The sequence below is a fragment of the Chiloscyllium plagiosum genome, unplaced genomic scaffold (genome assembly GCF_037043375.1).
Source record: "Chiloscyllium plagiosum isolate Xiang-an unplaced genomic scaffold, Cpla_swu_hap1 HiC_scaffold_2, whole genome shotgun sequence".
NCBI classification, from domain to species: domain Eukaryota; kingdom Metazoa; phylum Chordata; class Chondrichthyes; order Orectolobiformes; family Hemiscylliidae; genus Chiloscyllium; species Chiloscyllium plagiosum.
In genome coordinates this window covers 115,404,249-115,429,117 of record NW_028270140.1, presented here as the reverse complement: position 1 = coordinate 115,429,117, position 24,869 = coordinate 115,404,249, and the positions used below count along the sequence as shown (strand labels likewise).

The 24,869-nt window shown below is 40.3% G+C and overlaps 1 protein-coding gene across 4 annotated transcripts in view; it reads left to right on the top strand.

Moving 5' to 3' along the window:
- msh3 (mutS homolog 3 (E. coli)) overlaps positions 1–24,869 on the top strand; it is a 288,075-nt gene that overhangs the window by 86,686 nt on the left and 176,520 nt on the right. For all 4 annotated transcript variants that reach the window (XM_087999818.1, XM_087999815.1, XM_087999807.1 and 1 more), the window contains exons 11-15: positions 3,484–3,568; positions 4,689–4,798; positions 8,176–8,308; positions 18,954–19,141; positions 22,193–22,361. In XM_087999818.1, coding sequence (XP_087855944.1) covers positions 3,484–3,568; positions 4,689–4,798; positions 8,176–8,308; positions 18,954–19,141; positions 22,193–22,361 — 685 coding nt within the window. The remainder of the gene's footprint in view (positions 1–3,483; positions 3,569–4,688; positions 4,799–8,175; positions 8,309–18,953; positions 19,142–22,192; positions 22,362–24,869) is intronic.

Sequence of the window (24,869 nt, the reverse complement as noted above, 5' to 3'; positions counted from 1 at the left end):
GCACCTCACATTTATCTAAATGAGACTCCATCTGCCATTTCTCAGCCCATTGGCCGATCTGATGAAGATCCCGTTGTAATCTGAGGTAACCTCCTTCGCTGTCTACTACACCTCCAATTTTGGGGTCATCTGCAAACTTACTAACTGTACCTCTTATGCTCGCATCCAAATTATTTATATAAATGATGAAAAGTAGTGGACCCAGCAGCGTTTCTTGTGGCACTCCACTGGTCACAGGCCTCCAGTCTGAAAAACAACCCTCCACCACCACCACCCTCTGTCTTTCACCTTCAAGCCAGTTCTGTATCCAAATGGCTAGTTCTCCATGTATTTTAAGATCTAATCTTGCTCACCATGAGGAACCTTGTTGAATGTCTTACTGAAGTCCATATACACATCTACTGCTCTGCCCTTATCAATCCTCTTTGTTACTTCTTCAAAAAAACCTCAATCAAGTTTGTGAGACATGATTTCCCACGCACAAAGCCATGTTGCCTGTCCCTAATCAGTCCTTGCCTTTCCAAATACATGTACATCCTGTCCTTCAGGATTCTCTCCAACAACATGCCCACCATCGACGTCAGGCCCGCTGAGCTATAGTTCCGTAGTTTGTCCTTACCACCTTTCTTAAACAGTCGCACCCCGTTAGCCAACCTCCAGTCATTTGACACCTCATCTGTGACTATTGGTGATACAAATATCTCAGTAAGAGGCCCAACAATCACTTCCCTAGCTTCCCGCAGGGTACACCTGATCAGGTCCTGGGGATTTATCCAGTTTTATGCATTTCAAGATATCCAACACTTCTTCCTCTGTAATATGGACATTTTTCAAGGTGTCACCATCTATTTCCCTACATTCTATATCTTCCATGTCCTTCATGCTGCATGTTTTTGCATAGACTTCCCCATGAGGCTTGGTGGGTTTTTTCAACCTATTTTAACAAACTCCCCTTATTGACTACTTCCATCACTCCTATAACATGCCTTGTGTTGGATTTCAGCCCTGTCTTACCACTTATTATTCAGTGGTACCCCAGAATTCACTGCATCTGTGCCATTTTTAAATGGCACTTGTGCATCAGGACAAGTTGTGTCAGGCTGTAGCTGTCCTAGATGGTTCCTGACATTGTGTTAGACGTGGAAGATAAATGGTATTAGTACCCAGTTGTTCAGGTACGGACCTGGAAGTCTTGCTGGTTGGGATGGTGCAGAGGCAACACTTCCTCTTTTCCCAGGAATGATGTAGAAACCAGGCTATGCCAGCTTGGTCTGAGATTGACAACCAGGTCAGAGGGTGTTGACCAGAAAGTCTCCACTCCATGAGCTGGGTGTGTGTCCCTGAGTGCACCGTGTCCTTGTAGCAGCATGACAATGACAGTTGTTGGTGCAGCCTGAATTGCAGAAGCATCCTGTATGTGGATTGGGCATGTGTCATCAGGGTTCTTAGAGCCTGGCACATATTGGATGCCAGTGTCTGTGGATGTGGGGCTCATGTGGCCATTGCAAATGGGGTATGCATTGACATGTTGGTACCCAGCATCAGACATAAAGGTCCTTTTGGAGTAAGCCAGAAGTAAGCAGTCACCACAGCACAGTTTGTACTGGTGGACTGATAGTTGTGGTCCTGTATAGTAATTACAAAGCAGAGACTTGGTATTGTCCTTTGGGAGGCAGTAAAGAATGTATGTGCATTTTGCACAAACCTTTTATGGGGCTGAATTGGTGTGGTTTCGAACTAGTAGACAATTTGACAGGTTATTCTGTACATTGGCTCAGCCTGTCTCCTAGTTTATGTGCTTTGACATCCTAGCTGCTGATTATGACTGACTTTCTAAAATAAATCCAAATTTTGCACCTTTACAATTGACCAGAAACTGAACTGAACCAGCCATGTAAACACTAACTGCAACAGCAGATCAGAGGCCGAGAATTCTGTAGCTCATAACGTTCCTGAATGGCCACTAGCTTCTTGAATGTTGTGGAACTGTATCCCTCTTATTGGCACCCTATCCACCACCTTAAACTTAATGCATCGACCACTGATCTCCAATAGTGGCAATATGTATCATTCACAAAGTGCACTGATGAAACAAATCAGGCCTCCATTGATCTTTCAAACCGGTGCCATCTATCACCAAGAAAGACTGGCAATTGACACGTAAGAATATCAGCATCTACAAATTCCCCTCCAAACCATAAAATATCTTGGCTGGGAACTATATTGCAATTTCTATGCTATCACAGACTTTGTCCCTAGTTGGTGCTGCCACCTCCCACTGGCTATAGCAGTAAAAGAAGTTTGCTCACCACTACTTTCTCCAGGGCACTAGGGATCAGCAATAATTGCTGCTGTAGCCAACGATGCTCCTATCCCATGAAAAGCAAAATAGAGCTGTCTGAGTAGACTTTGGACTGACCTGTGGCGCTGAAGGTGGCATTGTGGTCCTGTAAACCTTTGAACTATACTGCAATAAAAGCCACAATGTATGAATGATAAGATGGATATTGTAAGCAGTTTTGTTCTCACTACCTGAGAGACAACACTTCCCAGAGAGGGTAGGCAGTATGGATTCACTCGACTAATACCAGGGATGGCAGGACTAACCTATCAAGAGAGATTTGATTCAATTATGCCAATATTTGTGAGTGTTGAGAAGAATGAATGAGGATCTGATTGAAATTCTAATGGGGTTGCACAGATTAGACGCAAGAGCAAAGCATGTTTTCCCTAGTTTGAGATTCTAGAACTAGGGGTTACGCTGACAGGATCAGAGTGAACCATTTAGGACTAAGATGTAAACATTTCTTTGCACAAAGGGTAGTGAATTTACTGCAAAAGGTACTGAACATGTTTCAGAGAGAGATTAAAACATTTTTAGATTCAAAAGGCATCAAGGGGAATGGGAAGATTGTGAAAGTATGGCCTTGAGATAGAGGATCAGCCATTGAATGGGTTGAATGGCTTACTCATGCTCTTAGTTTCTATGTTTCTATAAAATGTGCAAGATGTAAATTTAATAGTCTAGTTGTATAAGCATGGGAAGCTTGACAGTACTGTGTGATAGGGAGATGCATTTACTTTTTCTGTTGAAATGTGAGACTTTAGTTGTTGAATTTCAGAAGAAACCCAATGTGTGCTTGGAGTCCTTTTCAACTTTCATTAAGCTAACTTACCCTTAAGCTGCCCAACCTTTTGTAAGTTGAGAGTAAATGAGGAGTATACACTGCATAATGGGCACTGGTCTTATGGATTTCCTGGCAGCTTGGCTCAGAGGAGCTTAGGACTGGTTTTTAGTCTGTCAGACTTGGTGAACTAGAAACAAGTGACTGAGTGAATGAATACAGACAGAAAATGTCTTAAAGGAGCACTAGTGCTTGTACTGTGAGGTTTTGACCAGATAACAGAGAAATGATGGATGTCTGTGTGTTTTTCTGGGCATGTTCAACAATTATTTGTGACTGTTTGTTTCACCCTCTCCAGTAAATTGAGCAAATTTTCTGAGGACTCCACATGCATGTCAATCAATGGAACGACCTTGAAGAACTTGGAAATTTTACAAAACCAGGTACGAGTAAACTGTCAAAAGAAATGGCGTATCTCATTCCCCTCAAGCAGCGATGGATGGACGATTGTTGGTTAACTTGGCAATGAGCCAATGAATGGAATTTCCACAGGTTTGATTTGTATTCTTGTCTCCCATTGACTCACCACATCCTGATTGCTTATATTAAAGTATTCACTTGTTTATCAAGTTCACAAGTCAACCAAATGCAGCAACGTTCACGAGGAGTGTTTGTGTGATTTGTAATACAAAATTATTTTGTTTAGTAAATGCAAATACCAGGAACCCATCGATAGCTGTCATTGCTTGCTGAATCTAAGGTGATTACTTTGCCATTGAGAGGGGACATCCCTTGGTTAAGGGTGCAATATGCAGCATTGTTTGTGTCCCTCCACAAAAAGTTAAGGAGTGTGTACTGAGGCTTCAATGATGAAAGTTGGCTGCATAGGTGCCCTGGTCCTGAACCTGTTTAACAAGGACCACCCTTGCTGTGCTAATTCAAAGCCTGCCGTTTGACAATCTGGAATTTGTCTCAAGAATCTAAGTTTGTGATTTTCTGGGTACCACGTCTAAGTGGCCACTATTGCTCTTTAAATCCTGACATTTTGTATTTGCAGGCAAGTCAACACTGCAGCTTCACAGTGGAAATCTGACATTGCACCCTTCTCAGTTACACACTTATTCTTCCAGTAGGGGCTAGTAGTTATAAGTAAGATATTCTGGACAAACGTTTCCATCAAGTAAGAAATCAATCAAAACATCTTAGCTTAGTTTTGATCAACTAACTTATCATAGGTTGAGGATTCAATCTAGCTATTTCTCCTTAGCTCAGACTGGCTGAACCAATTGGATGTCCCTGGTTTTGAATAATTACTGTGTATATACAGTGCAACCTTACTAATATTCAGATTTGAACTTACACTTTCAAGTTTGGAAAGTTTGACTTTATAGTGAAAATTCAGATTCACCTTGCTGAAAAATTGCCATGTTTGCTTAACTTTTCAATTATGCACTCGGAATTCAACCTAGTGGTGATAGGGAAAGAAAACGCAAAACAGAGGTTTCTTTTGAAAAAGTAAAATTAAAATTTGCAAAATCTAATGTCTAATCTTTCTCTGGGCAGACCACCGGCACGACAAAAGGTAGTCTACTTTGGGTACTTGATCATGCCCAGAATTCCTTTGGGAGGCGGCTTCTGAAGAAATGGGTGGCACAGCCTTTAACAAAAGCAAGGTGAGATTTAGTTTGTTATCCAATTTTGAGACTAATTGAGAGTTGGGTTGAAGCTTGATGATTGAATTCACTGGAATTAAAATTCAGAATAAATTCTGGAAGGGCTCTGTAGTTTTATGACTACCTCAGTATGATGTATATTTATGACTACCTTAGTATGATGTATATTTATGACTACCTTAGTATGATGTATATTTATGACTACCTTCATGTGATGCAGGTTTAAAACTATCTTTGTGTAGTGTAGGCTCATGTTTACCTCAGAACAATGTGGATTTGTAATCACTCAATGGGATGCAGGCTTATGATTACCTTGGACTGAGAAGGATAAGGATTATGGTTGATCTGCAATCATTTTAAGGACGTACTTCAAATTTTTTTAAGGATTGATGCAAACAACTGAGTTGGTAACTTTGGGCATTAGTACAGTTGCATGTGGAGATGATTACACTGCCGATTAACCTCTTAATGTTTTAAGACCTACGTTAAATATGCCACACCTCATGGCAGTTGTGTGTACATGCCTATGAGAAGGACAAATGTAGTCGAAAACATTTGTAAGTATTTTGGCAGTCCAGATCATTTCACTAAAAAACTGGTTCTTTTATCCTGTTTATGATGAACCCAGTCTCCTTTTGTGCTGTACAGTGCAGTCTAGTGAAAATTCTCCTTTTTATCAGTAACAGTCTGTTGTGGGTGGAATGATTTTGTTTTCAGCAGTGTTTTATAGAGGATAAGATATCTGCAGAAGAGGCTCTTCAATGTTTCTGCTTTATTGTCATTACGGCCTTTGTCATGGTTATATCATAATAGCAGCTTGCTTACAATTTAAATTCATTTATGTTTAAAGGATTGAGAGAATTGTGTAAGAACTGATCATTAGATCTGCCTACTGTTTCAGCTAGGGAAGTTGCTCCAGTTTCTTTTGCATACCAAAGAAAACATTATATGTGTGGAGATAAAATGTTGCATACAGCGATGGACTACAAAGAGAATCGTGTTTTCTCCATAAATATTGCATAATAGGCAAATGAAAACTTGGAGAGGTCCATTCATGCAATAACTAGAGATTGCATCTATTTATTTTCAATCTGTTATTATCTACAATCTTATGACACTTTTAAAATTAAGTCAAATGTATCTGCAAGTAACTCTGCATTGTGTAACTTGCTTTGCTACTTGATTATCTCTTTTGGATTGAATGAGTGGAGAAGCCAGTGAGCTGACAATATGACAGATAGAGTTGAGAGTGTGGTGCTGGAAAAGCACAGCAGGTCAGGCAGCATCCAAAGAGCAGGAGAATTGGCAAAGCCTCTTACAAGGATGACAGGTAGAGTGTCAGCTGTTGGATTTGGACATTTGTGTCTCTATTGCTGATCCGAACAGAAGAATTGATTCCGTGGAGAGCAACAATGAGGAAATCAGATGTGAGGAGATGAGAAAAGAATGTAATAAAATCTCCAACTTTGAAGACTTTATGCAAAAGAAAACAATGAGGCAAAACAGCTAATTTCAGTATCTTGTGAGTCATCATTCCATAGAAACTCATATGGACCAGCCAACAAGAACAGGCAGAGCTAAGTATCTCACCTCTTGACTCCCTGAAAATCTAATAAATTCCATTCAGCATTTGTAAGATACATGTCAGAAATGTGATGCTGAATAGTGAATGTTTCTCGCTAAAGTGACCTCAACAGCATTTTAAATTTGACACCATCTACATCAAAGCATCTTCGAATGTGCCCCTGCTACAGGACTGAATATCCATATTGCTGACCTCAATTCATGTATTATTTACTGAACGTATGCCAAAGGTCCACTAGGAGTGCGTGAGGACTGCAGATGCTGGAGACCAGAGTTGAAAAGTGTGGTGCTGGAAAAACACAGCAGGCTAGGCAGCATCCGAGAAGCAGGAGAATCGACGTTTCGGGCATAAGCCCGAATCATTCCTGAAGAAGGGCTTATGCCCGAAACATCGATTCTCCTGCTCCTCGGATGCTGCCTGGCTTGCTGTATTTTTCCAGCACCACACTTTTCAACATATGCCAAAGGTCCACCAATGTAATTTTGACTACATCGCCTTCCCTTTGCAATGTTTTTATTGCAGTAGATGTGGCAGCATGGAGGAAAGACCACTATCTTGAATTCACTCACCAACTGACTTGGACATGTATTGTTACTTGAGAGAAAGTGAGGACTGCAGATGCTGGAGATCAGAGCTTAAAAATGTGTTGCTGGAAAAGTGCAGTTTCCTCAAGAAGGGCTTATGCCCGAAACGTCGATTCTCCTGTTCCTTTGATGCTGCCTGACCTGCTGCGCTTTTCCAGCAACACAGTTTTAAGCCATATATTGTTACTTCTCCATTGTCACTGGATCAATGTCATTGAATTCCCTACTTAATAAAGTTGTGGAAATAATGTGAACACAAGCGTAGCAGCAGTTCAAAGAGAAGATCCACTATCACCTTTTTTCTGGGGGGCAAATGAGGATTGTCTGTATTTTGAGAACAAGTCTAGTTTAGTTACAAAGTTGAAGCTTGGAACAGGGAAGATTATTAACATGTTAGTTGCTGTTTTATTTATGATCAGAATTGACGAGATGATTACAGATTTGTGCTGCTGTTCAACTTTAATTTCAACTCTTAAATCCCTTGACACAAAGTCAAAGTGAACTAATTAATTTTGCATGGATTTTGTTGTCTGTTGGTACCAACTTTGATTCATTAAATCATTTTCTAACTCCGTGTCAAATTGACCTCCAGTATTGTATGCCTGATTTTTGTTTTCAGGACTGTAGGGATGTTCTTTTTTAGAGGCTTCTTTTATATATTTTCTGTATGACCTCCATGATTTTGGTAGTCTCACTATTATGCAATCCACTAGACACGGAGCATATGCAGTAATATTAACTGCAGTTACAAGGGTAAATAAATCTCCATTTTCTGTACGATACAAAATCTGTGAATGCTTTTTAATTTGAGTGTGCAACTCATCCTTTCATTGCATGAAAGTTAGAAATAACTTTCAATCAGAATTGCATCAAAAAATGATTGCTGTTGTCAATTTGTGATGATTGCATTGTGTTTTTAAGCATCTCCATCCCTTTCAAGCATGAATATACTCTTTGAACCACAATCCAGATGTGAGCAATATCAGTGACCCACTTATATCACAAAGCACTACTAATTTGCTTCCTGATTAAAATGTAGCCATACAGCCTGGAAGGAATTGTGTTTCTGCTAGAGGCAGCTGGATGTACTTGTCACCTGATTTCTTAGTTCATCTTTGCCTGATTTCCAGCAATGAAACTGTTTAGCTTATTATAATTTTTTTTTGAGCCATCATTGACTTTCTTCAATTTTCTCTTTGCACTTCAAGTGAAATTAATGCTCGTTTGGATGCAGTCACTGAAATTCTGTCATCAGAGTCCATTGTCCCGTCAAAGACCGAAAAGCTCCTGTCGAAGCTCCCGGATCTGGAGAGAGGAATCTGTAGTATTTACCACAAGAAGGTACATGAACAAAATACTCTTTCGAGGCGTTTATCAATTTTGAAAACAATCATTTGGTATTACAAAATTTAAGTATTGCTGACAAAAGACGCATTTTGTTGAAGCTTTTCATCTTGTTATCAGAAAAGTTCACAAGAATACCAATTCAGGGGGAAAGCAAATGTGAGGAGAGTGCTGACTGGTTGAAAAGTAGACAGTGATTAGTAGAGGTCTTGATGTGCAGAATGTACCAGTGAGCAAATGTCTGGAAGTTAACAGCCAAGCTATGTTTAAATTTTAAACCAGGCAGATGGAGTCTGGCTCTGGTTAGTCAGGCCATTGCCTGAGAAATGAGCCAGAGAATGGCTGTCACCTATTTTGTTGAGTTGTAGCAGGAGCAGTGTTTATAAATGTTTTTTCTGTCTGTAGCAGTGGCCAACTTTCATTTTCTGATTTTATAGTCCAAAAGGAAAACAAGTGGTCCCTTACACGGGTTCACGGATATGAGTGACCCGTTTGGCCCACAGACCTTGTAATGGTGCCAAAAATTCACGTTACACGTGAAAATAATTTTTCAAATGTAATTCTTAGTGTACACATGCACCACACACAATGAACCTGACTGGCAATCCTAAATCCGTTGTCAGTGAACTTCCTCACACATTCAGGATTATCCAGCAAATGTTGTCCAGTTACAGAATCACATTTAACGTTGGACACTATGTTGTGAGTTTGGCAAGTACAGGGTGAATGGTATGTCAGTATCTTGTTTGTTATGATCAGAGATAATTAACTTTATAGATCAAAAGTCCAGATCCAAAATGATTGGGAGTTACTTCTCACAGTTCTTTTGATTTTAGCATGACATGACATTCGCTGCACAGCAATGGTTGATATTCAATTCCGAAGCTGATCAGGTGACCTTTTCTTGTATTAAAGTTATTTTTATTAAGTCTCTCTAAGTTTTACAATCACAGAGTGAAATAGTGAGTGATGCTTCTTGTTTGGATGCATGTGTAAAGCTTCAGCTAGACCAATCCAAGGCTGCTGTTAGTCATGTTTCTCTTAACTGAAAAGATTCCTGGTGCCGCTGTCAAAGTATCTATTTGAATGCAATGGAAAGTAACATGGACTTGTATAGCTGGCATGTATACCCCACAATCCCACTTGATCTTTCCTTGCAAAGAAAAGACCTTTTTTTCAGTTCTGTAGCTTTCATTTTCCAGTTGAGAGTCCAAAAGGAAGACATGTGATCTCTTGCATGGGTTCAGTGATATGCAGGACTCAACTTTGATATTACTGATCCATTCAATCTGATCTTGCATAAACGCCCATTCAGTCGTGGGACTGTGTCACACCTCAGTATCGTTTATCAGTATCATTGGAAAGTAAAACTGTATGACCTTGGGTTTAATACACACTTTAACAAATTCAATAGACAGCTTACCTCTTCTAATTTACATATTGGTTGAAATAATTCAACAGCATGTAGTGTATAATCCTGAATGTGTGAAGAGTTATGCTGAAAGCCAAACTTTTTTATTCATGGGATGTGAGTGGCTCTTGCTGGGCTGGGTCAGCATTTATTGCCCATCCATCATTACCCAGAGGCAGTTAAGAGTCACCCACATTGCTGTGGGTCTGGACTCATAGGTAGGTCAGACCAGGTGAGGGTAACAGTTTTCCTTCCCTAAAGGACATTAGTTAACCAGATTAATTCGTCTAGTAATTGATAATGGATCCATGGTCATTATGAGACACTTAATACCAGAATTTTTAAAATTGATTTCGAATCATGACAGGATTTGAACCCAGGTTCCCAAAACAAAAATCAGGCCATTTAGGATTGTCAGTTGGGCTCAAAGTGTGAAAAGCTTCTGTGTATTGGAAGTTATATATATTAATACACAGGCTGTAAAAAAAAAAATGTCCATTCACGGCAACCGTGTCATCTCCCAAAACAGGTGGCAACCACTTGCTGTTGTTTTTTCCTGATCAGTTCAAGTTGAAAAGCTTTGAGAAAATGTATTTTTTTCAGTAATATTCTTTGTAAATTATTAGGAAGAAGCAGAGAGAATAATCTTTGTGTGTATGAGTAAGTTAGTGCTGTGGAAGCCTGCTCAGCATTGAGATGTTAGGAAAATTGTGACTTTGAAATTTACTGGGACCCAAATTTGGATTAAACCCTGGTTTTTGCATGATAGTAAGGTGCAGGTAGCAGTTAAATGTTTTGACTTTTTGAACTGTAATTGGATATCCTTTCAGTTAAATACAAATGTTCTCAGTGTTGCTGATGACTCACATGGTCTGGCTGAAAGTGAACCTTGCAATGAAAAACAAATAGAAATTCAAGTGTGCATGTTATTTTAGACAAGAATTAAGTGAAAATAAAAATACCAGGAATATCTAGCATGTCAGTGTGGTGAAAATAACAGAAAACCCCATAGCTGGATGTGTTTTGGTGCCCAACCCCACATTACACTTAAACAGGGACACAGAAATGTACCAGGTGATGGGATCCTGACCTTAGTAGTAGAATTGAGCCTTATCAACACCAGAACATAGAACATAACAGCGCAGTACAGGCCCTTTGGCCTCAATGTTGCTTCGACCTGTGAAACCAATCTGAATCCCATCTAACCTATGCTATACCATTCTCTTCCATATGCCTATCCAATGACCATTTAAATTCCCTTACATTTGGCAAGTCTACTACTGTTGCAGGTAGTGCGATCCATGCCCCTTTTACTCTGAGTAAAGAAACTACCTCTGATATCTGTTCTATTATCTAACACCCCTCAATTTAAAGCTATGTCCTCTCGTGCTAGCCATTGCCATCCGAGGAAAAAGGCTCTCCCTATCCAATCTATCTAATCCTCTGGTTATCTTCTATGTCTCAATTAAGTTACCTCTCAACCTTCTTCTCTTTAACAAAAACAGCCTCAAATCCCTCAGCATTTCCTTGTAAGACTTTCCCTCCAAACCAGACAGCATTCTAGTAAATCTCGTCTGAATTATTTCCAAAGCTTCTACATCCTTTCTATAATATGATGACTAGAACTCTACACGATACTCCAAGTGTGGCTGCACCAGAGTTTTGTACAGCTTTAGCGTGACCTCATGGTTCCGAAATTCAATCCCTTTACTAGTAAAGGCTAACACACTGTATGTCCTCTTAATAACCCTAACAACCTGGGTGGCAACTTTCAAGGATCTATGTACCTGGACCTCGAGATCCCTCTGCTCATCTCCACTACCAAGAATCTTACCATTCGCCCAGTACTCTGCGTTCCTGTCCTTTTCTCCACAGATACTGTCTGACACCCAATGTGGTTTCAGACTTGGCTAATTTCTGGCTTGGGAGGACACACGCTATCCAGTTGAGCACCATAGGAGGCCTCTAGAGACTGCACAATTAATCAATGATTGTCCAGTCTTGAGAGATTGGTTAGAGATGCCACTACTTTTGCAGGCCAGAGAGAGACAGTGCCTCAAGACAGGAGTACAGTACCCTTGTACTGACTAATATATGCACTCAGACATTAGTTGTGTCTGCCAAATCATTATTATTGAGGGAACATGGTTAAATGATATCTCTTGTGGCTGGAGGTCTGGCTGTTTCACCTTTGCAAATGCAGGTTTGGAGAGATGGGGGTTATGTATGTGATGATGGTTGGCGTCAATGTCAATGATAACTGCTGGGCGGATCTTTAAAAAAAAAAAGCCCTAGCCGAGTTCTCCTCCAAATCCCAGAGCCTGTCACAGAGAGTGGGATTCCACTCTACGAGGCTTTCATTCTGCCCCAGCATGTCAAATTCCAGTTGCGTCAAAATTTTAGTGCCTCAATTTAATACCTTCTGTTTGTGGGTTGATGGCCATTAAACCCCACTTCTGAGCTAGCTTCTTCCAAAATTTCTCAGGAGATGGAACCATGATGGTCATTAGGAACAGTGGCTGGCACTAGAACTGTGGTAGCCCCATCTGGAGTCCTGCCTTCTCATCCAAACAAAAACTCCACTTGGCATTTGAGTTCTGTGAACCTTTGACACAACTCCAGTAAATGGGCAAATTTTATAGAAATCCTAATCTTTGAAACATTAATTTAACATTGTTGTGCTATGATGTCCTGGTGTGTTGTGTTTCATTATGACAGTTGTAGACCCAGCTACAAATTGAGAAAGAGATGAAACAGCACACTTCCAGACAAATTTCATCCAAATTACTAATCGGTGAAATGATTCATGCTTCATGTAAAACAGAAATTATGCAAAAGTAATTCACTACATGTTGACCTGCTTCCCATCTAAGATGTAAACCAGTGTAGGATTACCTTTGCAGTTTGGTAATGCAAATACTGATGAAACTGATTATTTTCTGAAAGCTGTTTTGTGTAACTGTAACAGAGTAACTGACAACATGACTTTTAACTCTTTCATGGGACTTTATAAAAATTGAATAGGGCTAATTCTATGTAAATAGTATTTTGCCTCTTGAATCCAAGGCTTGGATTTTATTAGCCCTCTGGGAATGTGCTGAGATATGGGGGAGAGGAGAAGTTGTAAAATGGCAAGGTAAGAATGGAGTTGGAGTGCCCATTGTTTTTCTACTGTCGGCAACTTTGCCTAAGGTGGGGAAGCAGGACACAAAAAATATGAACAGGAGAAGGCCATTCAGCCTGTTGTGCCTGCTGTGCGTTCATTATGATAATTATACATTTTGTAAAGAAGATAGAAAAGTAGATTGCTCTGTACCTACTTTTAAGAAGGCAGTAGATGGTGTGCTCGCCCTGAAGCCAATTGAGTTTCTAAAGTGGCCATTTAAGGGCCTCTTCCAGCTGTTGCTGGAGATGGTTACGGGTCCTCTACCTCATGGGAAAACCAGCAGGTAAACTCTGGTGCCTCTTAATCCACGATATGATTACCCCTTCCACAATGGCCCCACCTGCCCTCCTCAAACATCACCTACCCCACTCTCCCCCTCCCCGTCTCACCAGTGAGTCCTCAGTGAATGCATGTAATTAAACATAATTCTAATAAATATGCAGATAACACCCATTTCTCTTTCTTCATTTATTCTCCAAAGAGTAGTCAGTCTCAGTCCTAAGTTTACTCATTGAAGGGGAATGCTCAACACTTGGATAGAGATTTCCAAAGATGCATAATCGTCCAAAAAGCATCTCAGCACCAATGGGCTGACACTTTATTATTCGGCTAGAGAAATCAGCATCCCAGCATCCACACTGCCCAGTTTCAATGACATCGTGTCTTGTTTTGGTAAATCCCAGAAAGTATAGGTCATTTCTGCTCAATCTCTCAATGGGCAACCTTTGGGAATGAAGCTGGTGAATCTTTGACGCATTCCTCTAAAATAAATCTAGCCTCATACAATAGTTACAGCTACCTGACGAAGGAGCAGTGCTCTGAAAGCTTATGCTTCCAAATAAACCTGTTGCACTATAACCTGTTGTGTGATTTTTAACTAATTACTTGATACATCTGCTAATTCTTTGTAATGTGCATAGGATTCCAAATTCCTCTTGAACTATTTGTCTCTTCACATTCTAAAAAAAAACTGCTTTTTTGTCTTTCTTACAAAATGTATAATTTTGCATTTACCTATGTTGTATTTAATCTGTTAACTTATTCTCAGTCATAAGATATATAAACAAACGGTGAAAATCACAACTGACCTTGGAGAAACCTCCGTATTGGAAGGTACTCATTGCAGAGGAACAACTAAGTGTGTTTAGTTTTAAGTATAATGATACCTTGTTTTGTAAATCTACAATAGTGAGTAGGGTGTTTTTGTAATGTTTCTATGTTTTATAGAGATCGGTCTCCAGATTAAACTTGCATAAAAATATGAGACATAGATACCAAGTTTCCCTAGAGTAGTATTTTTAGAACAGTAAGACTGCTATTTTCTGGGGGTGTGTAGATTAAGATGCAAAAATGGCCTTTCATAGAGTGATGTGCTCTTCCTGCTAGAATTGGGAAATTAGGGAGAATTTCAATGCCCTTGGCGATTATGTCTGCATGAAGTGTGTATAAGATTGCATGGACCAGTTGGAGCGGCAGTTAGAGGCATTGAGGAATCTACAGAAGCTGGGGAGAGGGTGACGGATGGCAGTTTCAGGAAGGTAGAAAAACTGCAGATACAGATGGATAGATGAGTTACTCCAGGAAAGGTAAGAGAAGTAGATGGGTAGTGCAGGAGTCTCCTGTGGCTATCCTCCTCTCAAACAAGTACTGCCATGTTTCTGGTACTGAGACAGGCTGTACTGAAATGAGGGGTACATCATGTTCCAAGTGATTGATTGTGATAGGGGTTTCTCTAGTCAGAGGCAGAGACAGACAGCCAACAGTGAGACAACAGAATGGAGTATTGTCTCCTGGGTTCCAGAGTCAAGGATGCCTTGGAGAGGATGCAGAACATTCTCAAATAGAGCAGATGAATGTGTGGCTGAGGAGCTGGTGCATGGGAGAAGGATTCACGTTGTTGGATCATTAGAATGTCTTCTAAGGTGAATGCACCTGAATTGGAAGGGGATTGATATACTGGCAGGGAGACTTGCTAGAGCTGCACAGGGGTGATTTAAACTAGTAAGATAGTGAGGAAAGAGATCGGTCTGAGGCTGGTGTAGTTAGTAAAAACAGTGAGCAAGGCGAGTGGGAGCAAAGCAGAGAATGAGGTAGGACTGATACATTAAACTGCATTTATTTCAATGCAAGAGGCCTGACCAGTAAGGCAGATGAATTTGGGACATGGTTAGGAACACGGGACTGCGATATCATAGCAATTACAGAAATGTGGTCAGGGATGGACAGGACTGGCAGCTTAATGTTCCAGGGTATAGATCCTACAGGAAGGGTCAAAAGGGGAGCAAGAGAGGAGGGGAAGTGGTGTTTTTGATTAGGGATAACATTATAGCTGTACTTAAGGAGGATATTCCAGGGAATATGTCCAGTGGAGTTAACAGTTTGGAACAGAAATAAGAAAGGGATGATCACCTTATTGGGATTGTACTATAGAAGCCCAATAGTCACCAGGAAATTGAGAAGCAAATTTGTAAGGAGATCTCAGTTATTTGTAAGAATAATAGGCTGGTAATGGTAGAGGATTTTAACACATAAACTGGGGCTGCCATAGTGTTAAGGGATCGAATGGAGAGGAATTTCAGGTGGACAAGAAAGTTTTCTTGTTCATTATGTAGATATACCTAGTAGAGAACGAGCAAAACGTAGCAATAAGGCAGGGCAGGTGACTGAGATGTCAATGGGGAAGCACTTTGAGGCAAATGATCATAATTCTATTAGTTTTGAAATAGTTATGGAGGATAGATCTGGTCTAAAAGTTAAATTTCTAAATTGAAGGAAAGCTAATTTTAATGGGATTAGGCAAGAACTTTCAATAATTGATTGGGTGTGGATACTTCCAGGTAAAGGGTTGGCTGGAAAGTGGGAAGCCTTTAAAAATGAGATAATGAGAGTTCAGAGACCGTATATTCCTATCAGGGTGAAAGGAAAGGCTGGTAGCTATAGGGAATGCTGGATGACTAGAGAAATTGAGATTCTGGTCAAGAAAAGAAGAAACCATATATCAGTTTTAGACAGCTTAGATTGAGTGAATCCCTAGAGAAGTGTCAGAGCAATGGGAGTAAACTTCAGAGGGAAATCTGGAAGGCATAAAGGGGGAATGAAATAGCTTTGGCATATAGGGTTAAAGAGAATCCAAATACATTAAAGGCAAAAGAGTGACTGAGGAGAGAATAAGCCCCATAAAGATCTGCAAGGCTGCCTACGTGTAAAACTGCAGGAGATGAGTGAGATACTAAATGAGTATTTTGCATCAGTGTTTTCTGGGGTGAAGAATATGGGAGCTTGACAATGTGGGGAAATAAATAGTGATATCATAAAGTGTCCATATTACAGATGTCTTAAAACGCATGAGGGTGGATAAATCCCTGGGACCTGATGAGGTGTACCGTAGAACTTTGTGGGAAGATGGGAAGTGATTGTTGGGTCCCATGCTGAGATATTTGTATCATCAATAGCCACGGGTGAGATGCTGGAAGATTGGAGGGTGACTAATGTGGTACCACTATTTAAGAAAGGTGGTGAGGAAAAGCCACAGAACTATAGACTGGTCAGTCTAACATCGGTGGTGGGCAAGTTGTTGAAGAAAATTCTGAGAGATAGGATGTACATGTATTTGGAAAGGCAAGTACTGATAGGGATAGTCAACATGGCTTTGTGTCGGGGAAATCATGTCTTAGTAACATGGTTGACATTTTTGAAGAAGTGATGAAGAGAATTGATGAGGGCAGAATGGTGGATGTTGTCTATATGTACTCAGTAAGGCATTTGACAAGGTTCTGCATGTGGACTGGTTAACAAGATTAGATCGCATGGAATACAGGAAGAACTAACCATTTGAATACAAGATTGGCTTGAAAGTAGGAGGTTGCAGGCTATAACCAGCGGTATGCTGCAAGGATTGGTGCTGGGTCCACTGCTTTTTGTAATTTATATAAATGATTTCGGATATAGGAGGTATGATTAGATTAGATTAGATTACTTACAGTGTGGAAACAGGCCCTTCGGCCCAGCAGGTCCACACCGACCCGCCGAAGCGCAACCCACCCATACCCCTGCATTTACCCCTTACCTAACACTACGGGCAATTTAGCATGGCCAATTTACCTGACCTGCACATCTTTGGACTGTGGGAGGAAACTGGAGCACCCAGAGGAAACCCACGCAGACACGGGGAGAACGTGCAAACTCCACACAGTCAGTCGCCTGAGGCGGGAATTGAACCCGGGTCTCTGGCGCTGTGAGGCAGCAGTGCTAACCACTGTGCCACCGTGCCGCCCGTATGGTAGTACATTTGCAGATGCCACCAAAATTGGTGGCGTAGTGGACAGTGAAGAAGGTTATCTCGGACTACAACAAATGAGATCAGGACTTACACTTAATGCTAAGGTCCTGGGGAGTGTTGTTGAACTAAGAGACCTTGGAGTGCAGCACCATTGGTTCCTTGAAAGTGGAGTCACAGGGCAGTAGAGTAAGGTATGCTTGCCTTCATTGGTCAGTGCTTTGAGCATAGCAGTTGGCAGGTCACATTGTGGCTGTACAGGACTTCGGTAAGCCACTTTGGAATACTGTGTTCATTTCTGGTCTCAAACAAAAGCAGAAATTGCTGGCAAAGCTCAGCAGGTCTGGCAGCAACTGTGGAGAGACATCAGAGTTTCAGATTGAATGACCCTTCCTCAGAACTGATGTGTTCACTTCTTGTCTCCCTGCTCTAGAAAAGATGTTGTTAAACTTGAAAGTGTTTGGAAGAGATTCACAAGGATGTTGTTAGGGTTGGAAAGTTTGAGCTATAGGGAGAGGTTGAATAGGCTGAGGCTATTTTCCCTGGACTCTCGGAGACTGAGGGATGACCTTACAGAGGTTTATAAAGTCATGAGGAGCATGGATAAAGTGAATAGTCATGGTCTTTTCCCTAGGGTGGGGGAGTCCAAAACTAGAGGGCATAGGTTTAAGGTGAGAGAAGAAAGATTTAAAAGGGTCCTAAGGGCTAACTTTTCCATGCAGAAGGTGGTGTGTGTATGGAATGAGCTTCCAGAGAAAGTGGTGGAGGCTGGTACAACTACAACATTTTAAAAGGTATCTAGATGGGTATAGAACAGGAAGGGTTTTGAGGGTTTTGGGCCAAATATTGGCAAATGGGACTAGATTAATTTAGGATCTCAGGTTGGCATTGATGAGTAGGATCAAAGAGTCTATTTCCATTCTCTGCATCTGTATGACTCTATTTAATCAGTCTGTAATCCTTTGCAGCCTCTTTGCATCCTCCTTACACCTTTTCCACCTAGGTTTCTGAATGCAAATATTGAGTTTGCCTCAATTATTCCCCAGCTGACAGCCTGTGGGAAGTTGGACTGCATTTCTTGCATGCTATCCAAACTGTGGATAATCATCACCAAAATACTGCTGCAACACTCAAAAGTCACTGTGTCACAATGATCTTATTTTCTTCAGAAAGAAGATGTTTCCTCTGGTTTCATTATAATGCATTGCTGGTGAACTCTTGCTTCACTTTATTAGCATATGGATTTCTTTAATAGATTTGTGTGCATGTTTGTGGCTGTTAATTTAGGATATACCTTAACTCACTTTTTTTTTAACTGGGTTAAATCTTTCCTTCACACAGAACCTAGAGAGGTTCTGTAGTGGTATATTTAAATACTTGGCTTGCAATGTGATATCACCCCAGTTCAATTTTGTATGTTTATATTCAAGTGTTCATAAAAATATTTTTTTATTAAACATGAAAATATTTTGAACAGTATGCATAGGTGTCCAGTGTGGTGATTTCTAATTGATATCAGATGTTGCACATTATCTCTGGCCAGGCCACTCGTCTTCCATTTTGTTTCTTCAGTTGATGGCGACACAGAACGAAAGTCTCTTGCAAGGCTGAGCGATGTGTGCATTTATTTTTAAATTTCTCGCAGGCTTTCATTTTGTGTGAAGCTATTCATTGCAAAAGCAAATTGGGTGATCTTGGGTGCTAATTGAAGGCAGCAATCTAAGACAGGCATTGCAGCTGATTCTGTGTTTTTCAGGGTTTTTAAACCAATAATGTCTTTTTGTTTTAGTGCTCCACATGGGAGTTTTACCAGTTGGTCCACGCTTTATCAGGTTTGCAGGTGGGCTTTCAGGCCTTGCTCCCAGCTGTTGAGGCTCAGTTAAACTCATCCCTCCTTCGTAATATTTTGTTGGAACTGCCACAGCTGTTGGATCCTGTGCATCACTATGTGAAGATTTTGGATGAAAGTGCAGCCAAGTAAGTTCAGCTGGAATGGTTCTTTACTTGTGATAAATATTTGTAACCTCGTTCAATTGACCTGTTTCTATATTAGTGACACGTGGATTTTTCCTCATACTTTGATTCTTTGTGATGAAAATTGGATCATATTTCACTGGCTCCTTAGATAGAAAATGACAAAAAAAAGAGGAAATGGTGGAGGTGGGTACATTTAAAAGACTTTTGGACAGGTACATAGATAGGAAAGGTTTAGAGGGATATGGGCCAAATGCAGGCAAGTGGGACCACTTCAGTTTAGGAAATCTGATTGGTATGGACGAGTTAGGCCGAAGGGCCTGTTCCTTGCTGTATGACTTTATGACCAGTTTTGCAGGGCTATCTCATCACTGGAGAGCGGGTGAAAATAGAACCCACTCCCCCACCCCCTTTTTAGATGGCAGAGCACTTGCGAGGGGTATATTTGCCTGGTCTAGCCCTTTTTATATTCTCAATCTCCCACCCTCCAGATTTGCTTAAGGGTCACTTCTGGCGAGGCGAATGGACTAAGATGGTTTGTAGAAATGTGGAGAACTATTTTTGGAATTACTAAAATGCCAGTAATTCATTGCAATTAACAAATTGGTTATCAGGGCCCAATCTTGATTCACTGAGATCCTGTGGACCTGTGTGAAAGTTCATGTGGAGTCTGGGTTGTCGTGGTAGCATGTGTAGCAGCCTGTAACTACAGATGGTGATGGTGCAGGCTCCAAAGTTCTTTCCATGAACCTCTTCCATTCTTAGCACCTGCAATTATTGTGCCTGGTGGAAGGATTTACACATGAACACTCAACCCATTTGGCTGTGTAATACACACACCTTCCTTGTCCCTAGATCAATTTTTGACCTCAAAGTTAGACATGTAAATTCTGCTTAGTCCCACTTTTTTGCTGTTTAGGTAGTTTAGGAGCTTGCTAAATCTATACTGTCAACGCTGTTTTGCTTAGTCCATTTTCATTGAATTGTAAATATTTTATTCACAATTGCAGGATGTTGTTAGTGCAGGGTGGAGAAAGCTTTATTCTCGCTTGGGCATGCTGGATCTGATCCAAAATGTTTTATTCCAACATTAGGTTGCACATGATGGAAAGTGAATGTTTTCTTGCTATTGCTATTGAGAGTAGAATCCCTTTCTCTGCCTGCAGCCTATCTTGGACCTTTAGTCTGTTCAACACTAACCTCACCAGTTTACACTAATTTCTCTTTCCATCCAGTTTCCTTTTGTTTGTTTGTAGTAAGTGGTTACCATTTGCCATTTATCGGCCATTCCTAATTTCTGTTCAGAAGGTGGTGATGGTGAAGTTGGGATGTAGGAGCCTCCTTCTGATCTACAGTACATTTTGTTTTAAACTCACTTGTGGGATGTGGTCATTGCTGCCTGGCCAGCTTTTGATATCTGTCCCTAGTAGCTCTTGAGAAGATAGTGTTGAGCTCCGTTCCTCAACTTGCTGCTGTCCATTGCTTTCAGTTGACCCACAATGCCATTGCCAGGGTAGGGGGGAAGGAGTGGTTGGAATTCCAGGATTTTGACACATTGACAGTGAAGGAACAGTGATACATTTCCAAGTTAGGATGATGAATGACTTGGAGGGGAAATTGCAGGTGATGGTGTTTTCATGCATCAGCTGCACTTGTCCTTCGTGATACAAGTAGTCGTGGGTTTGGAAGGTGCTGTCTCAGGATCTTTTGAAGTTGGTGTAGTTTCACCCATTTAATTTAACTGAGAAGATCCTCATAGCCTTGTCCCATTTTAGCTTTGAAAATTTCTCCATCCTTGATTTGATTTATTGTAGTCACATACCTAAGTACAGTGAAAGGCTTTGCTTGAGAGCAGTACAAGCACATCATAGTAAGCAAAGACATGGAGATTGTAGGGTGCTTAGACAAAGTGAGATGTACAGTTTACACCGCACGAGGTGCATAAAGCAAGATTAACATTATTACACGTCCTCCTACACTCTTCAGTGAATTTCCCTCCCATCTCTCCTCCAGTCCTATTTCCTGAAAATCCCCCTCAAAACATTCTCTTTCCCTACTTCCCATTTTTCATGTGTCTTTTCATAAATCACATTTTTCAACATTCCCATTATCTATTTTAAAAAAAAAATGTTGGGGTTGTACAGGACATTGGTGAGGCCCCTTCTGGAGTAGTGTGTCCAGTTCTGGTCACCCAGTTCTCGGAAGGATATTACCCAGCTGGAGAAGGTTCAGAAGAGATTTACTAAGATGTTGCCAGTGTATGTAAGGTTTGAATTATAAAAAGACAAAAAGATTGGGCACCTTTTATCTTTACCCTGCTTCATGAAATATGTGAAGGTGCATTTTGCTATTTTAAAATGACATGAAAATGCAAATCGTTTACCTGTGTCATCTGTTGCTCAGTTAGCAAAAGTAGGCCCTAAATTGGGTTATTTCTCAACCTGTTGAGGTCTAGAGGCTTTAAGATTGTCATGATGAGAGCAGCTCTGAAGATGCATTTTATGGAGCCATTCAATCAATACAGAAATTCTTTGTTTCTTTTCAGTTCATTTTTTTCTTTTAAAATAAACAAGTATTTTGCCAAATGCCATTTTGGATGTAGGGTGGAAATATGATGCTTTGCTTTATTTTCTCTTCCTCCCCACCCATCCAATCTCCAGATCTAATTGTTTCTCCAAAATAATCCTGGCTTAGTCTCCATAACAACATATGGCCAAAAATATTAATCTCTTCACTGCATTTAGCCTCTAATAACTTTGAACTGGCAGACAGCCAGCTAAGGCACTACTTAAAAAGAAACTGTGTAATTACAATGAAAACTTAAAATTAGATTAATCCTAGTCTGAAATAAGTAAAAAATTAATTTTAAAATAAATTCCTTTGAGCATCCTTTGTTAAAACTCAAACAATGGTAAACTTACGGTAACCAAAAACAATTAAAATGCAATGTCTTAAGACAACATTGAAATGTTTGATTTTTTTTTTTGTGTGTGTTTCCCATGGTATTGAAAGAGTGACTACGTATTCATGGTTTGTGTCTTGTCATTTTTGCAGGATAGGTGATAAGACACAGCTTTTTACAGACCTCACTGACTTCCCTATCATCCAGCAGCGAAAGCTGGAGATTCAGGAGGTACTTTCCCGACTGCAGAATCATCGCAGAGAGATCCGATTGATTCTGAAAAAGCCGTCTTTAGATTATGTGACAGTTTCGGGGCAAGAGGTAAACTGAGCTCGATTTTAATCAGGCTGGAATAATCTGCTGAGTACTTTAAATGCATCCACTGAGGTTGAAGTCCCGTTTGTTTCTCAGGACTGCTGCAGCCTGTTTATGTCCAATTTTAGACTGGCGACACAATTTCAAGAAAATGCCCACAATCATCATCTCATGATAACCAAGGATGGTCCCTCATCATAACCTTGCTAACATCATTCAGATCTCCAAGCCAAAGAAATTCAGAAACCTCTGGCTGTCATCTTGCCCTGTGTAGTCTAAAGTGTTGTTTGATCTTTTGAGTTTGCAGGGACTTGGCAAAAATAACATCATTATGTTCCAAACAATCCAGGTTAGCAGGACCTCTGAATGCAACTGCAGTAATGTTGTGATGTATTTTACATACTATGGCAGTAATACATTTTGATGAAGGCCAGACATTTTACCTTGGGATTTTCTGTCTAGTACTACTACTCGTTGAGACAGTCAATTCACTGTTGGTGCTCACATTACAAATCCCTGCTCTCTGTGATGGTAACGTGGAAAGGAATTACAGCAGTTATAAATGTTACAAGTACCAATAGGAAAAGAGTTTTACTGAAATGTATTTCTGTGAATTTGTTCTGTTTATTATTTTGTAGAAAATGCTGAAAGTTATAATGCTTATCAATTAACACTAACTTCAAAATGACTTTTGAATTATTAATCTGACAACAGATCTGTTTAGGTTTTGTTCCTTTCAAAAAACACCCTTTTATAACTGTATGCAGAGAGCTATTTAAAATCTAAGGAGTAAAATCAAACAAGTGTGTCACATGAACACATAACATGAATGTAGCTTCGAAGAATGCACAAACTTAAGCAATATAGTCAATATGTAGATGGCCCCTAGAGAAGGGGCAAAACTAGACCACCTCTCAGGAAATAAGGCAGGGCAAGTGACTGAGTGAGGTGTCAGTGGGGGAACACTTTGGGGCCAGTGATCATAATTCTATTAGTTTTAAACTAGCTGTGGAAAAGGATAGACCCTACCTAAAAGTTAAAGTTCAAAATTGGGGAAAGGCCAATTTTGACGATATTTGACGGGAACTATCAAAGGTTGATTAGGAAGGCTATTTGCAGGTAAAGGGACATCTGACCAGTGGGAAGCTTTCAAAAACTAGATAACGAGAGTTCAGGGCCAGCATGTTCTTGTTACTGTGAAAGGTAAGGCTGACAGTTGCAGGAAACAGAGGATGACTCGAAATATTGAGGGTGGTGAAGAAGGAAGTGATAGAGGTGGGTACAATTATAACCTTTTAAAAGACACTTTTACAGGTGCATGAATAGGAACAGTTTAGAGGGATATGGACCAAATGCAGGCAAATGGGACTAGTTCAGTTTAGGAAACCTAGTCAGCATGGATGAGTTGGGCCGAAGGGTCTCTTTCCATGCTGTATACGGAAATAAGTTTTGCATGGTATAATATTAATGTACCAGCCATTTTCAGAAATATTTTAGAGTGGTCATTGTTTGTTGCAGTGTAATTGGACAATAGGGGTTTGCAAACCAAATTAAAGTATATTTTTAAAGGGAAAAAGCTTTTTTGTTGTTCTAGGCAGAGATGATAGTGTGACTATTTAGCATATTCATAATTGGTACACTTCTTAAAAGCTAATTGACTGAGAAGGTAATTTCCTCCAAGGGATTTTTTTTGTGGTTGTGAAATTGTAGATTTGATCTTATCCTGTGTCCTTTTGCCCATTTTACAAAGGGATAATGTGAATATGAATCTAAACCTGAACTTAGTTTTAGGGGGCTTGAGGGGGAGAATTTCCATGAGGTTTTTCGGTCTTTTGTAACTTAAGGAGAAGGTCCTTAAAATCCCTGAGAGAATGATGCCTGTGAAAGTACCAACAAATTTAAAAATCTAGTGATAGAAATAACTGAAAGTAACTGGATTGTTGTAAAAACCATCGGAATCACTGATGTCCTTCAGGGAAAGATATCTGCCATCTTCTTCCTGTCTGCCAATATGTGACTCAAGCCAACAGCAATGTGGTTCACTCATAAGTACCCTCTGAAATGCTGAACAATGCACTCAGTTCAGAGTTAGTTCGGGCTTGTCAATAAATGCTGTCTTGCCAGCGACACCCACATCCCATGGAAAAATAAGAAAGTTGTTCTTGACAAATTAATGACTGGGCATCTTCTAGAACTGCTGCAGTCTGTGTGGAGTGGTGACTTTATCAATGACACCACCTTTTAAATAATTTCCAAAGCCAAATTATTGAGAAATTCACAGTTAATATCATACGCTACATTCACATTCTGTAGGGACATTAATATCTTAACTCAATTTCAAGAGTGTTTAACAACATCCTTAGGTTAGCATTATGCTAACACAGCTCATACTACTAGTTAATTTTCCGCAACATTTGTGGTGAAACGGGAAAAATCTCACCCTTTAATGACCGGTCTGCCCCATCCCCTCCCAGATCTCATTGGTTGGTCGTTCACCTGAGCACCAACAATACT